Source organism: Galeopterus variegatus, unplaced genomic scaffold, assembly GCF_000696425.1.
Source record: "Galeopterus variegatus unplaced genomic scaffold, G_variegatus-3.0.2 Scaffold1126, whole genome shotgun sequence".
NCBI classification, from domain to species: Eukaryota; Metazoa; Chordata; class Mammalia; order Dermoptera; family Cynocephalidae; genus Galeopterus; species Galeopterus variegatus.
This window is the reverse complement of record NW_007727237.1, coordinates 176547-194192: the sequence shown is the minus strand read 5'-3', so window position 1 is coordinate 194192 and position 17646 is coordinate 176547. Positions and strand designations below refer to the sequence as shown.

The 17646-nt window shown below is 34.7% G+C and overlaps 1 protein-coding gene across 2 annotated transcripts in view; it reads right to left on the bottom strand.

The window, feature by feature from the left end:
* The window catches only part of STXBP5 (syntaxin binding protein 5 (tomosyn)), a 185207-nt gene that overhangs the window by 21247 nt on the left and 146314 nt on the right, over positions 1–17646 (bottom strand). For both annotated transcript variants that reach the window (XM_008574988.1, XM_008574989.1), the window contains 4 exons: positions 12851–12901; positions 6914–7153; positions 2597–2966; positions 2122–2287 (listed from right to left, as the gene is read on the bottom strand). In XM_008574988.1, coding sequence (XP_008573210.1) covers positions 2122–2287; positions 2597–2966; positions 6914–7153; positions 12851–12901 — 827 coding nt within the window. The remainder of the gene's footprint in view (positions 1–2121; positions 2288–2596; positions 2967–6913; positions 7154–12850; positions 12902–17646) is intronic.

Below are 17646 nucleotides of genomic sequence, written 5' to 3'. Positions count from 1 at the left end.
TGCCAAAGGACCAACTCCCGGTGCCATGTCCTGAAAATTCTATTAAGCACTGAAACTGGGACACTTCCTTTGTTTCCTTTCTCTCAGGGATTACTTTTCTTCATTGCCTAATGTCCAGTATCTTGAAAACCATTATTTCATGAGTTTTGTCTGCTTTCTAATCTGGTCCCTGTTACTCCATCTTGGCTGGAAATTCCATTAAAGTTTATAAACATCTTCTTTATTTTATATTTTTGGCTAAAGTCAGATGAATGCACAATGAAAAAGGGCACTCAGGCAAACAAAGAATCGTGTTTTTTTTTTGTCTTTTGTCTTTTTCCGTGTCTGGCAATGGATCACAACCCTCAGTGTTGCCCCCGGACCGGACCGGGGACCGGCAATGGGATTGCAACCCTCGGCGTTGCTCCCGCGCCTCGCTCAGCCAGTGAGCGGGAACCGGTCCATATGTGGGATCCGAACCCTCGGGCGGGAGCGCTGCCGCGCTTCCCAAGCGGCGCACTATCCAGTGCACCACCGGGCCGGCCCCCAAAGAATAGTGTTTATAAAGTTCACAGTAGTCTTCATTCAACAGATTTTTACCGAGGCATTATTTCTAGGCATTGAAAATAAATAGGTAAATAAAATGTCAATATTGCTCAAATAAAACATTTTATCATGAACTCCTTGAACACAGTCCATTTTTCATTCACCTTTGTATCACGAAGGCACTTGAAAGCATGTATCATGAAAGCAAATAGTTATCAAAATAGAGTTCATTACTAAAATACCACTTCATTTAAATATAAATAAAGTTTACTATGACAACTATTGACTTTTACTAAAGAATAATAAAAGAAGATGCTGAATAAAAGATAGGATAATCCAAGAAAAGTTTAGAATTTTGAATAGTTTAATTAAGAGTTTAATTTCATATTGAAATGACTTAAGAATATATTCAATTGTCCACATCATTTCTTAATATAATAACATTTTACTAGTGAGAAGAAACACTAAAAGGAAAACCTTAAGGATTATCCTTCCCATAAAAAGCAAAATTTTACTTCAAAAACTTAGGAATCTTTCAAAAACAACTTTCACTCAAGTGTAAATGAGAATTTAAATCTAAAATGTCAGATATGTAATTCTGTTTTACTCTCAAGGTTTACAACAATATCATTCAGGACTAAGTTTCCAGTATAGTATAGGTTACTAAAATAATCATAATACTAACACCGTGTGACATTTTTAATTAAGCACACTCTGTACCAAGCACTATGCTAAGCACTTTACATGAATTGTCTCCTTTGAGTCATACCATACCCTTTGAGACAGATATTTTTATCCTAATTTTAAAGATGATGAAGCTGAGACATTAAGTAACTTGTGTATGGTCACACAATTGTGTGCTTGTAAGGCTGGACTTGAATTCAGTTTTCTTGACTCTAAAGCTCATGTTCTAAAAATAAGCCACAAATTCAAATTCACAAATGAGTAAAACCGGGCTAATTCATTGTAAAAAGCTGTACAGTTCCTATAGATAGTAGTTTCCTTCAAACATCAAATATCAATCAATATTTTAGCTCAATACTTCAAAAGGACTTTTATTTTAGAAGGTAAAGCTAAACTCATGTAAGGCACTCGAATACTAAAAAACGATACGGTTCTATATTTAAAGAATTTGTTTAAAGTCTCTCAAAAATAGATCAACAAAAATACTCAGAGGAAAACTACTAAATCTTATTTTTTCTTATGTGTGTATCTTGTGAATATAGAGTATATGAGAAGGGATCACATAATTTACCCCAAGACAGATTCAATTATTTTCACATTAACATACTTCCTTAAAAAGGACTTGAGTTTATAATAGATACTTATTCTATGTGGACAGTGTGTACAAAATGTATGTAACATTTCATATTTCTCTGCCATCACTGGAAAGAAAAACATAGATCAATAGATACAGTCCCTCTTATAAAAGGAGTCTCAAAGCATGTGTTTTGAAAGTCTAACTAAAAGGTTTTAAATTTCCCCATGTATGCTCATTTGTACACACACCCCCTGAGTGCAAGGGATGAACAGTATAAGGGCCCTTAGAGACTACTTCACCTCTGAAGAAATTATAGTAATATTTTTGTTATTTACCTGAAGATTTTCACAGGTCTCTTGACTATAAGTAAGTCTCTGGATTTCTGTAGGTGAAACAAGATATAATGCTTGTCCATTGTTGGTGAAGCAGAATGTTCTGGCTATCCGCATATTGGTAAGGGGCAAGTAATACACATCCAATAGGGGCCTTAAACTTGGCAAACTTGAGAAAAAAATTAGAAACTTGTTAATAATAAACAAGGTAAATTTTAGTCTCGAGCAAAGCAATATAGAAGTTAAAAATAGCAGGGACCTTATAAATGTTATGATTCAGTTTGTATACCTGAATGGGAGATAAAAAATGATTTGTATTCCTCATATGCTTTTTCAGTATTAACTGAATAAAAATAAATTTTCAGTGCATAAGACTATAAACAATAAAAAAGCATTTCTTCCAAACTGCATATAATTCTGTAATATGATTTTAAAAAGAAAATACTATATCTGTGTTTAAAAAATATCTAACTCTTACCTAAAAGTCATAATATGTCCATTGGCACAGAAACACGCAAGACAGATACTGTTACTCAATGCTACAATATCTCCACGAAGCACAAATGAGGTCTCTGTAATGTTTTGCTTGTAAGCACAGTTCTGAGTTGGCAGTGAGATTACTTTTGCCTGCTTTTCAGAACATATCACTGCATACTGGTTTTCACTAATTTCCTGAGAAGAAGAGGGGGATACTGAAACAGGCCTCCGTTTTTTCAATTTCTCCTTTTCATCCTTTTCTTCAGGAACATTTTGTTCTCTCCAGGGTTCATATGCAGGTGGCACTAAGCAGCCTGTGGTATCCAGAAATGCCATTCTCAAGATTGCACCTTTTAACCTCAATATAGTACCTAAAATACAGAAGTTTAGTAAATAACTGAAATATTTTAATCCACAGAGTAAATATGTTTATTCCAACTTTCACACATCCATACTATACACTCAAAAATATGTTGAATGCATATTGAACTGAAAATGTACACTGGCTAATTGACAGGATTCAAACTTCGAGCAGGATATTAATGAGTTTGGAAAAAGATGTCATCATTTAGATATCATCACCCAAAATAGATAAATACCACTAACTGATAATTCAGTTTAATTAAATACAATGAATTTTGCAAACATATATGTGACCTTCAGATAAGTAAACAACTGGTATACTGGGTATCTAGACTTATGTCTCCTCTTGTACCCACCAAGTGCTCTACCAATAAGTAGGAGAGCAATTGGATGGCATCTCCAGTTGTGCTGTCCCATATGGCAGTCACTACCCACATGTGATAAGAGAGCACTGGAAATGTGCTTTGTCCAAACTGTGGTGGACAATTGAGGTGTGCTGTGAAGACTTTAGTACAAAAAAAAAAAAAAAATTAAATGTAATATCTCAATAATTTTTAACAAATATATGGTGAAACAATAATAATATTTTGGATAATGTGGCTCAATAATATATGTTAATAAAATTAATTTCATCTATTTTTTACTTTTTTAAATGTGGCTACTGGAAAACTTTAAAGTATATATGTAACTCACTTGCATTTTTAATAGACAGCACTGACCCAGAGGGCCAATGAGGAAAAAAAACAAATATTCATATATTTTTAAATAGGCATTTTATTAAAAACAAACCTCAAAGACTCCACCATTGAGAAGGATCTAAGAAGTTCCTTCTTACACATAAAATTATTTTTATATCAAAGTAACTATAGCTAATTTGATTTTTCTTGCACATTGGAAAATATCTTAAATACTTTTTGTGTAGTTAACAGTAAATCACTTATGTTTAATCCTTCTCTGTCATTTCTATCTACTGGAAACAGTTTATTATTATTAAAAATTGGTATATATTTGTTGTAGAAAATCTAGAAACTACAAATCACTAAAAAGAGGAAAAGTAAAAATTATCCCAATTCTGTTAGCCAGTAATAATTCCTGTTAACATATTGATTTTCATCTTTCCAGTATTATTTTATCCCTATACACATAATTGTTACATATAAAAAATGAGATTTTTAAGAATATCAGATGAAACCAGTTTTCTTTAATCTAATAAACAGGTGTACAGTATATACTCAAGTATTTATTGAGTTGAATAAATAAAACTGTTTATTTAATGTAAACATAGTTCAGAAATCAACAGTAAAATTATAATTACATTTTAATTCTAAATTCTAATTGTCAAAGTCTACCGTAAAAACAAGAGAAACATTAATGAGCAAAATCATGGTTGTTTCTATGTAGATGAGTATAAATGAGTAGTAATGGAACCAGGATTCTCAGTTATTTCCAGACCTAAGACACTTTACACATATTTGACAAAATCCTACCTCATTTTCAAAATACGAAGACTAAATATTTTTAAAATTTACTATTAAATCATCTTTTCCTAATACTTTCAAGAAGAAAAATAATTTCAAATGTCACACTTAGAGATTAAAAATAACCAAGTGTAGAATGTTCAAAAATAAGCTTTTCTGTTTTTCCCCAAAATACATACTGTCCTGTTTCTTGTAGAACATCATTTTGAAGTATAAGAAATGCATTATTATAACAACCATTTTTTTTCTATTTTCTTATGTAGTAATCATCTTACACACAATGTTTGAATTTGTAAAAAATTCAAAACCTGAATGGCTATATAAACAAACAATATTCTGAATTCTTGCTCTATGTATTCCTTCATTAAAAACGTAAGATAGAGACGTGGCCACCCAGCCACAATGCAAGGAAACCGCAACTTGAGTTCCTGGCTCAGGAAGAAAAGGAGTTACATGCCCCCTTTTCCTCTCCATCCTAATCATAAGAGTATGCATTGGAAGCTATAAAATCTGGGTAGAATATGTAGAGCATCTGAGGACTCTGAAAAGCAAATAATAGCAGGCAGACTGGAGAAGACCAAAATATTTCACAGGCAATCCAGAGCCACTGCAAAATCTCTTCCTGATATACTAAACCAAATTTACAAGCTCAACAATCTCCATTCACATGTTTCAAGCTTGTATGGCTTTCAATGGGCAAGTTCTACCCAGGTTCTCCATTCTTGAAAATAGGAAAACCAGCACTACAAAATTCAATACCTTTCAGGGCTTCTAGTCAAGATGGCGGAATAGACAGTCCCCAGCACCACTCTCTCCCACAAATCAACCAACTTACTACTACTAAAAAGCAACGACAGCCAAGGTAGAACTGCAAGAGCTCAGGGGAAGAGGAGGAGAGACCTACGTAGTTCATGAAGGCAGGAAAAGCCACGATGAGAGAAAGAAAGAACCGTTCCGTTTCAAGCCCCAGCCACTTCGAGGCTAGAGGTGGTGAGTACATGGAGTTGGCAAAAGCTGAAGCTGTGCCCTTTGGATGAAGTTGCTTGGAGGTGGCAGGGGAGAAGAGGACCTTGGTGGCCTTCAGGCCAGCAAGACTACTAACGGGGTTCTCGTGGACCCACATAGGAGAGAGAAGCCACAACAACTGAAAAAAAGGAGCCACTCAGAGGCCAGCGAGTCACCCAAGGGACTGGTGCACGGCCCATCCCATGAGAAGTGTTTGGAGTGCGTGCAGTAGGGGAGACGGGTCCACCAGGAGAACACTGGGGCACAGCAAGGATAGCTGATCTGCCCTCCAATCAGTGTAGGACCATTCAGTGTAGACTGGTCAGGAATATAGAACTGCAGGGGGTGCAGTTCACTGAAAAGACTCAGACTCAGACCAGAGTTTCTACACAACCCAGGAGTACCAGATCTCATAAAACCCAGGAGTACCTATAAAGTCAACCATTAGAACCTGAGCTGCACAAAAAGCCTTCCCTAGGGAATCAATAGCAAAGAAGCAATTTAGCTCAACCACAGAGCTCAAGTACTTGTCTTCACAGGAAGTTCCCCTATTTTAGAAGTAAGCAAAGGACAACAAATTAGTTGTTGGGAACAGCAAACAATCCTTCACCACAGAACTGAAAAAAAACCAAAATACCCACAGACCAGAGACAAAGTTTGATATTAATTAGTAAAGGTCTCACATCACCAAAGAACACCTATAAAACCTAGAAGAGCGGAAGAAGGGCTACCAAGCCAGGGAGTGGCAGGGGGGGAGGGTTGGTGGCCTCAGCCATGCCCCCCAACACTCACAACCAGCCCAGTGATGATCACCAGGCTACTGCACGAAATGCCCAAGGCAATCCTGAGCCAGGGCGGTGGGGGGGCCGCAGGCCTTGTCCATGCCCCCCCATCACCTGCAACCAGCCCAGTGATGACCATGGCGCTGAGGGAGGAAGTACCCCAGGATCTCCCAAGCCAGTGTGGTGGGGGCCTCAGGCCTCAGCCACAACCTCCTGACACCTGCAACCAGCCCAGCAACAACCACCGAGCCACCAAAGGAAGCACCCTAGGCTCTCGAGCTGGGGTGGTGGCAGGTGAGGGCTTCAGCCACACCCCCTGACATCTGCACCCAGGCCAGCAATGACCAAGCCACCACTGGAAGCCCCCTGGTCTCCCCTAAAGGAATGAGGGGGGTGCCACAGTCCTCAACCCCACCCCTCCTCCTTCCTCTTTCTTCCACCCTATTTCCTTCCCCTTTCCACTCTCCCTTCTCTCCCCACTGCTCCACAACATCATAGAATGTAAAATAATAATAATAATATTAATAAATAAAGTTAAAAAATAAGTAAAAACATAAGATGGCCACCATGCTAATTTTTACATTTTAGAATTCTTAGATCAATTCAATAATGAAAAGCAAAGACTTCTATTAAATCAAAGGAAATCACACCTGTAATGGAACTCTAAGTGCAGCACCAGAGCATACATACCACTTGGAGACACAATTACTGGCTGAAGAAGTCTTTGTTCTCCCCCTGGAGGAAGGTTCAGTGCAATGACAAGCACTGTTCCTAGTGTTGTTCCAACCCATAGACATGGGGAAGGGGACAAGTCAGCCTTTCGAGTAAAAGTTTCACAGAAATGAAGAGCAGAGATTGCTTCACGGGATTCCTTGTCAATGCTGGTTACACTTGAACTCCGTGATCGGCTGAAGGAATTATCTTTTACATCTGAAATGATTTAAAATGTGACATTGTTAAGTTATAAAATATCACACCCACTGTTTGGTATAAATTCAGCCAAATAGTTAATCTGCAAAATGACAAAATGTACAGCATATTTAATTTTAATTTCCTTTTAATTGAAAAAGACAATTTACATATATGCTAATAAATTTTCCCTTTTGTTTAAATATAAAATACAACTGAGCAAATTCACACTTCTCAGAACTGAAGAGGGTACATCCTGATTAATTTTTGAATGCACGACCTTTAGTATCCTGGATTTTCTAATCGTACCCCTTAACTCCTCCTTTTCTCATAGTGCTGTTTCTCCTTTTTGTAATACAATTCATGATTAGGTAGAACTAGAAAAGTGTGGGTCTTTTCAATTTTCTACATTAAAAAAAATGCATTTAGAAGTAGTCTGATGCTACCTTCAAAATTACTGTATGATGGACCTCTTAGTTTTGAAAGCCTTTAATCAATACAAATTTAGCTTCCCTTTTTCTTAAATGCCATTTTAACTGTAATCGACATTCATTTAAGGCATTATTCATCAAAATGTATAACGGGTGTCTGGCCCAGAACTGATACCAGGAGTTCCCTTTACCCAGCTCTTTTTGTAACAACAGGGATATTTTAAAATTATACTTATAAAACTCTCATCTTCAGCTTCACTGTCCATGGCCAACCTCAGCCCGTCTCAAGCACTGGCCTCTTTTCCCATGAAACTGTATTTCCAAATGTTTATTGAACTTTTTTCCATGTCTCATGGTACAAAATCAAAACACATCATTCCCCCTAAAGCACTAAATTCTCCTAAAGACACTTTTTATATTGACACCCCTGTTTTCCTGGGAAATAAACTCATGAAATGAGCTACAGTTTTGATTTTGTTTTACCTACACACCTGATGGGATGCATGGCCCTGTATTACTTTATTGCAATGTTCTGTTTCCTTCTTTCAGTTACCAGTCTAGTTCCATTACCCTAAGTTTGGGCTCTCATCACCATTTACCTAGACAATTCCCAGTTGGTCTCTACACCTTCGGTCTCTCACTTCTAACAAAATCCAATTAAATATTACAAGGTAGAGTTATAATTCTGTCACCTTAGTTTAAAAAAATCCTTAGTGGCTCCTCTTTATTTAATCATGCTCATAATCTTACTTAAGTTTTTAAGACTCTTCATAAAATATCTTTAACCTACCCTCCTGGCCCTATCTCCCAGTGCTGCTCTTCTTCAGTTCACCACGGGAAATAAACCAAGCCATTCGCTTTTCTCCAAATATAACCCGCACTTACTTACTTTGAGGCTATTGCCCGTGATTTTCTGATTGGTGTCTTTGCACCAGCCCTTTCTCTACCTATCAAGATTGTGCTTCTTTTCCGTCTCAGATATTGTCATCTTCCTGAAGTTTATTTTGACTCCTACAACCATATATAGGTTCTCTCCCTTTTGAACCCCTATAGTTTTGCACTTCTCCCATGTCACTTATAGTACATTTATTCTGTAGTTACAAGGGTACTTCAAGTTCATGGGAAGATTTGTATTATCTTTTAATTCTATTTTTCCACAAACTTTTTGAAGTACCTTGCACTTCTGACTTATCTTATGTTCTGCTCTAAAGTGACGCAAGTGTCTCGAGTGCAAGTACTGTGTCACTTTGATGCTCTGAAGAATTTAGCACAGTGCCTTCCATATAAAAGGTATTCAATACTTGCTGAAGATAGATCTATAGCTGAGGGTATATAAACCAGTGTTTCTGCTGCATCATTAGGATATATGAAAATTCCCAGTTACCTTCTACTGCTCATATCTAATATGTCACTCCTCAAATTACATGCTTTCACTGTGAAAGACATGACTCTTCATGATGTTGTAATAAATTAAAAAAAGAAATTAATCTTCTAGTTGTTTTATTAAACAAAAAAGGTATAATCAAATCCTAGTTATACTCCCCAAAAGCTTTTTGCAATCAATTTAGATTCACAGATTGAAAATATTCCCCCAAATAACAATTATATTCAACATAATTTTGATTATAGCTATCCTGTTAAAACAATAAAATTACTACGTATGACAACAGCATGGGTCATTTCTAACTGTAGTTTCTAAAAACTTTCTTTTGCTTGAGATTATATTTCCTTTTATAGAGTATGACATGAAAGAAGAGAGCTACTTACTGTAAATGAAAAAACTTTCCATAATTAATAGCTCATTGTTGGATGAATTTGTAATAGGATTGATTCCAAATATTTATTAAGTCTTTATAGTTTCCAAAGTTATTTTAGTAAAATAATCGAAATAGTAAATTTATATTCAAATGACAAATATATTTAACTTGCTACTTAAATAAAGCATACACACAGCAGGTGAATGAACATATATTTTCTGTTGTGACCAAGTGATAACAATGGAAAGCCATGATGCGAGAAAACTGTATAATATAAATTTCAATGTAAATTAACCTGTGGAAAAACTCTCACTGATATCTGTTAAAATCACAACAGTGATTCACAACAACCTAAACTTTCAATGTTAATTCACAGGCCAAATGAAAGTGTTTTAATTTAATGGACTAATTTAACTAAAGTCATAAACTACAACTGCATTTTTATTATATGTTTTATCTATAAAAATTAGATAACCAAAGAAACTCCTAAGGCTAGATCAATATAGGAAAATGGATTGAATAAGAATCAAGTTTGAACTTGATAGATAAAGGTTGTTTATTTTATTGTCGGCTTAGAACTGTTTGAAAACAGGTCAGAATTTTCAGTAGTTCATGAATTACAACTTCCACCTACTCTTATTAAGTTAGGTGTCATGGGTCTCTGTGGCTTGATTTTTATAAATTAAGCAAGCTAAACAAATGAATTAGAACTTTTAATTTTAATAGTTCTAGTAATAAAGGCAGAAATGAAAATATCTACCACTAAGCAAGGCCTACCATGTGCCAGGCATTATCATAATACTTTACACTTATCATTTCATTAAATCCACATAACCAGCCTGAAAAGTAATATCATCACAATTTAACAAATAATTAAGTAGAGGCTCAGGGAGGTTAAATGGCTTGCTCAGGGTGACAAAGCGAATAGACAGCAGAGTCAGGATTTGTGTCCATGTCCAAGTCTAAAACTTTGTGTTAGGCAGCTTGAGACAGCCATATCACCAATATCGTATAACTGAAGGGTTATCATTATTATTAAGCATTAAAGTTCAATCTCTAGATGGCAGAAAAGTATGAAGGAAATTTAAACAGTTCATGGAAATATTCATATTATATTTTAATTATATTTTTCCACAAACTTTTTGACGTACCCTCATACTTGCACATGTGATCTTTCTGGCAGATCTGAAAGATAACATTTGTCATTAATGCCTCCATCTAACTTCAACTGATACAACCATGTCATAAGATCACTGCCTCCATGCTACTCTCTGGATACCTAGAACATTTTATTTGTATGCATCACTCTCTCCTCCCCATACAGAGCCTTCTGCAATAAAATTCTATATCCCCAACTCAAAGGATAATGCCAAGAGATGCATTAGCTCCAGGTAAAAATTAGGACAAGAAAGTAATTTACATCAAGATATAACAGTTAGATATTTGTCTTCTATGGTTGAAACTTGAAAAGTGACATCAGAAGTATAACAATATCACCCATGGTTCATGACTTGTGGGTTATGGAATCCAGGATGGTGAGGCTATAGTGAAAGTGCAGTATAGTACAATTTTCCCATAAGCAAAACCAAATTCTATTCACAGAAGCTTCCAGAGCTTCAGGACAGTCCCAACAACCTCAGCTGCTTTAGCAACATCTGGCAGTTTGAACCTATCACTATAGTTGGTTTTTTTCCCCATCACCTCCCCGACCAATGAAAAACAATTAGCAGAAAAGAATCCCTACCAAAAAATAGTTAAGCAGCGTGATGACTTGAAGGAAATTACTTAAACAATATGGAGATATTCAAGGTATATAACACAGTCATAATTGTTTCACAGCATTATACCATAAACCAAATAAAGATGACCCATAAAAGCATGGTGTACATACTTTGATTATATTATATAATTAAAAAATCTGAGTAGTCTTTTAAAAATAATTGGGTATGATATTTTTACTAATTTATAAAATACTTCTACATGTGTTTCCTCAGACTTTTGAGATATTAAGAGACACAAAGCCAGTTTAACTAGTTGTATTTAATATTATTCAAATCATGCCTCTTTGAGAGTCTGAGAAAAAGTCAGGATTCTCTTCTAAAAAAAAAATGTGTAATGAAAGCCTCATTTATACTTGGGTTCAAATTATGTCTTTCATTTTTTATAATGAAGGGAACTATGTATCCTTCTCAAAACATATGCTATCCTATATTCTATGATTAATTCTTGTTTCATTATCCCAGTGATATTATAGGGTCTACTAAATTGTTTTTCCTATGAATGGAAATTTCTACTTTTGACAGCAGAATACATCATATGCCTACTCACTCATAATCATATGCTTTCTACCAATATAACCAAGAGGTAAGACTATGGTTTGCAAACGCTAAAATGTAATATGTTGAAATGAAACAACATCTAAGTTTGTACAATGCATAAAAAAGATAGTCAAGGAGTCCAGAAAATAAACAGTGGGAAGGTGAAGTGGGTTGGCAAATACTGGGGAGAAAATATAGATATCTCTAAGATAGAGGTGGACAAAATTATCCTTAAGCAGTAATACTTCTTGCTCAATTAAAGGCAATAGAAATTTCTGAAATAAAAGAGTTTAAAAGAAAACCTGCATCATAGGTATTATGTGAAATCTTATTTTTATCTTTACTGAAATGTCGTTTGTTTCTACAGAATATCAAAAAGTTGTTTTTGAGGGGCCGGCCCCGTGGCGCACTCAGGAGAGTGCGGCGCTGGGAGCGCAGTGACGCTCCTGCCGCGGGTTCAGATCCTATATAGGAATGGCTGGTGCGCTCACTGGCTGAGTGCAGTGCAGGCGACACCGCACCAAGGGTTGTGATCCCCTTACCGGTCATGAAAAAGACACACACACACACACAAACACACACACACACACACACACACACACACACACAAAGTTGTTTTTGAGCTGAATATAAAGCAAAATGAATGTGTGAATATATTTACCCTGCTTTCATAAAGGATGAGTTACATAGACTGTAACTTCTGCTATAGAAGAATATTTCCAAACTATTATCACCAAAAAGGCAGAAATGACGATCCTAGAGAGATTAACTATAATACAGAAAACTAGTTAATTTATCTTTAAAATATAAAATGTATAAAAATGAGTTTCTAAATTAGAATTCAAAATAAGTTTTCAGATGGCTAAATGGGATATAACTACTTTTAATAAAAATCTGAAATTGTACAAATTTTAATCTTATACTAAATTCTGTTCAGACATATAAAATGTAAAAGGGCTGAGGAAATATATTATTTTGGTTTGCTTGAATATGTATTATAATTGTCTTTTATAATTTACACATAGCATTCTAAAGGCTATTCCAAAAGACGTTTAATCCTTAAACATCTTAGTCATTTTAAACTTGATTTCCAACAAAAACCAAGCTTATAGTAGTTTTAAATCTTATGATTTCCTTACTTGTCTCCCTATTATAGGGAGTTTACTTTGGATATTTATTTTATTTATTTATTTACCTACTTATTTTACTTACCTAAATCAGGCTTTAGGTCAGTAGGCAAGCTTAACTTCCTTGACATCTTTGCTGAAAAATAAAATGCACTTTTAGAATCCTGCAGAATATTTGATTCATACTTAATAACAACAACTGATTTTCAAGATAGAAATGAATACTTTTATTACTAACTCCAGATGTTAGGATAACTAAAATATGATTAATAATATTAGGGTGGAAAGTAAATCTCACTTTCAAGTTAACAGTTTTTACTTACTTGATGTGATATTTTTGTGTGCTTGAAGTTCTTATTTCAAGAAAGCCTTTTGAATTCTAACTTTTAATAATTTCTTAGGCTCACAGGAAAGAATTAGGCTTTTCTAAGAAAAGAAAAGTCATTTCTCTGAAGAAATGTGTTACAGAGAAGGACAAAAGAGGCATAAGACTAAGTTTGGGTATGTGATATAAAATCTTCCCAGCTCATCTTCATAACTATCTTTTTAAGTTAATTTCTAGATTATAGAACATACTTATAACTACAATCAAATTAAAGTATTTGATTATATCATAAAAATATCTGGCAACCATTACCTGATATGTTAACACTTCTATTTACATTTCAGTGAAAAAGCAACAAACGGTAATGCATAACCTGAAATTATGATATTTACATAAAACGCACACTATATTAGGTATTTTAATGTAGCACTGGAAAAATAAAAAAGCTAATTTGCACAAGCTTACTAGAATTCACTTTCCATCCTCAAAATCAGTTACTGCCTTAATTCAGGAAGTGATTTAAAGTTAGGAGTTGTTCAACTATATCTATTATGTTAGTGCATGCATAACAACATGGTGCTTGCTATGTGAAATTCTGAAAAAGCACTTGTTTGTTAATACGTGAATGCACATATTTGGTTAAACTTTGGACTGTTAGGAGATATTTAAAGCACAGACCCTGCTAGTCCAAAAGGGCGCCATGTAAACAAAGAGAAATCCAGTCATAGTACATAACTTCCACATCTAAAAAAATGACAAATCCAGTGTTAGGAAGGAGACATTAGACAGACTAGAAAAGGGTGGGATGGGGGGGGTGCATCAAGTTTTCACCTTTAAGCTTCATTAACCTAATTAGTATCCTTTAAACAAACACTGTTCAAATTTATGAATCAGTCATTCCATTTTCATTGACTTAATAAATTTCAGTTAGAAGATAAAATGTAATACAAAACTAAGTCAGATAAATAAAATCTGTGGTTAGTTGATCTCGTATCATTGCTATTGTATTTGATATCCAATACCCTTAAAATTAGAAGATATTATACACTTAAAATGATTCTCTAAAAAGACTTTAATATTTTAAACACTTTGCTAGAATGCAGAGGTTTTCACCAAATATCATAGGTACAATGTATATAGACTGAAAAGTAATATCTATACAATGTACATGGTATCTAAAGTAGAAAATCAATACAGCACAGTTTAAAGACACAGAATTAGAGGATACAGCTATAGCCTCCTCTCTAGACTCCACTAATCGGGTTTAATCAAGTTATTCTAAGTCTTTGGAACCTGTACTTCTTAAACTTAAATGTGCACATCAATCACCAGATATCTTGTTAAAGTGCACATTCTGTTTCTGTACTCCTGCACTAGGGCCTAACAGGCATTTTTAACAAGCTCCCAGGAGATGCTGATGATGCTAATCTGTGGTCCACACTTCAACTCTCAAGGTCCCTAGACTATAAGCATCTTCAGGTAGGAAATAAGACAAATTCACAAAACCTAGTATGCACACACAGTTAAGTCCACCAAAAACCAACAACAACAACAACAACAACAAAACAAAACAAAAAAACCCTTTCATGAACAAGCTTCAATATCTATCTAGCTTGTGAAATGTAAAGTAGTGGTAAGGAAGGGGCTTGGAATCAGACCAAACCAGGGTTCAAATCCACTTCAACCAATTACTAGGTGTGTAACTTTACACATATCATTTTGCCTCTTAATTCTCAAATTTCCTCATCTGTAAAATGGAAATAGACAGTTGTGAGGATATATAAGATGATATAGCAAAGAACTGAGCAAAATACCTGGTACATAGTATGACATGATGTTATTTATTATTAATAATAAAATGAGAATATGAACTTTTCACAAACTGTGAAATGCTATAAAGATGAGCTATTACTATACTTTCAAATAACCTAATGTTCCTTCATCCTAATTCAATGGCAATATTCCAAGTAACTAAAACAAGAAAATGGAAAAAAAACAAAAAACCAAAAAAAACTCTAGGACAAAAGTATACAATGGCATGAACCACTATAAGCTCAACCTTTCAAGTTCATTTCCAAAACAAAGTTCTCTTAGCAAACATAGCAAAGAAGAGAAATAACAAGAGTAATTCCCAAAATACAAATGTTTATCCCTCTTGAAATTAATAAATTAAAATATTTTAAACATTTTGTCAATTAGATGTTTCCATTGAAGCTTTCATTCAATTACCATACCTATTTCTGCCAAAATATTTTACTAGCATGAAATCTGCTTCTGAATTTCATGTGTATGTTTTGTATCCTCCTTAGGATTTTTACTAAAAATAATTTCATATAACCTCAAATATTCTTGAAAACTTGTTAATCCCTCCCACAGAAAGTTTTTTGTCTAGCACTATACTTAATTTTTCTATTATACAAAAACACTGAATATAACTAGCCAGTTTTCAAATAATCCCTCAGTTGGTCTACTGTCAAAATTTTATTAATATTGAGAGGTTAAAACCACACATATGAGTAGGAAGATTTTTTGAACATAGTAATTTTACTATAAAGGCCACAACGAATTAATTATGTAGTCTATTTATTATGTCTTCCTGAAACACTTTGCAATAGATATCTACAACCTGGCCATCAACTCAACCATTGTGTTCAAATGACAGATATTTAAGCCACATTAATTTTATATTTGTATATAATTTTAAGCAATCTCCTTGAATATAGAACTTGAAATGACAAATAATGTTAAAAGATTAACCTTTGTTATTTTGTGTTAATTCTAGTTATCAAGTAATATTTAAAAATAGAGAACTAAGAGTTTTGGTAAGTAGAGAAAAATTTTTGTGACATACGGAGGTACAGATTGGGATAGAGGAAAACTTATTTATTCACTAAATATCTATTGGGCACCTGTCAGCAATGTGCCAGAGGGCAGGGGTACACTTCCTGCCCACCAGGAGCTCATAGTCAATTAGAAGAAAAAATAACTCCAATGCAATGTAGTAAATACTACTCACAGAGGCAAGCACAGAGTGCTCACTAGAGTACATTTAACTTTACCTGTATCTCACTCTGGAACACTCACTGAAGACTGGGGGATGTGGAGACAAAGCCAACAAGAAACTTTGTACACTTTCACAAAAGAGGATGTTCCCCAAACATTTTGGTGTTGTTGACAGTATATTTTCTTTTGATGTAAACTTTACATACAAATGCACAAATCTTAGATGCACATTCACTCAGTTTGACAATATATACACCTGTGTAACCCAAACCTTTTGCAAGATACAGAACATTAACCATCATCCCAATAAGGTCACATATGTATGCTGCTTCCCAATCAATCCCTGCCCCATTTCCCCAAATAACCACTGCTCTGATGCTTTTTCATCATAGATCAGTTTTGACTGTCCTCTAACTTCATATTGATGAAATCACAGTATAAACTCTTTGTAAGGTGTCTTTCATGCAGGATGTTTTTCAGTTCCTTCCCAAAAATATTTTAAAGCTTACATTCTTTTTTCAATGCGCAGAATGAGAACCCCCCCCAAAAAAAACAAAACAAAAAAAACCCCCCAAACATTCTCTTAATTAACAGACTCCAAGGCAATATCAGATTAACATTCTTACTGTTCCCCATACACATGCATTTTTATCTTTAGGTTTTTTTGAATTATGTGTTCTTTACAGCAAATTTGTAAAATAGAGAAACAGAAAAAAAAGGTCACTATTAATGCCTACAGTTAGAAGCAACATTCTTGCACATTTACTGCCAGTCATTTTTTACAATCCATTTTTCTTTATATCAACTATAATATACAAATTGGTATTCTGCTCTTTTTCACTATTAAAACAAGCATTTTCTTATGTCATTAACTGTTAACATATTTTAATGGTTGCACATTTACTTACATGAACATTTATGAACCATTTAGGTATTTTCCAATTTTTCAATATACACAATAATAAAAATGTTGTACATAAATATTTGCATTTATTTTTGATTATTATCTTAGGATAGAGTTCTATAGGGGAGAATTAATGCCAGTACAACTTCCACAATCCCCAAGGTATTCTAAAGTATGTTTTTAAGTAGTATTTTATTTATTTTATTTTTTAAAGGACATATATTTCATTAAGTTCTGTGTGGATGAAAAACAAAGAAAAAAAAATATAACTGTGACAAAATGTAAGAGTCCTAGCTAACAAACATATCCCCTCAAAACTCAAGATATTGCCCCATTCTTTTATTGTATGGAGTGAAGCTGAGAAATCTGAAGCCAGACTGATTATCACCTACCTCTGAATGTAACTTGCCTATTTTGCATGGATGGTTTGAGGGGGTTGGGGACAGGGAACAGTAGGAAAGAAGAGATAAGGGAATGGGAGGGATGGAAAGAATTTAATTCCTTGGGATGAAAATTTTGCTAGGGCCGGCCCGGTGGCGCACTGCTACAGTGCGCCGCTTGGGAGCGCGAAGGCGCTCCCGCCGAGGGGTCGGATCCCACATACAGACCGGCCGCTCACTGGGTTGGACTGGCGCGGGGCCAAGGGCGG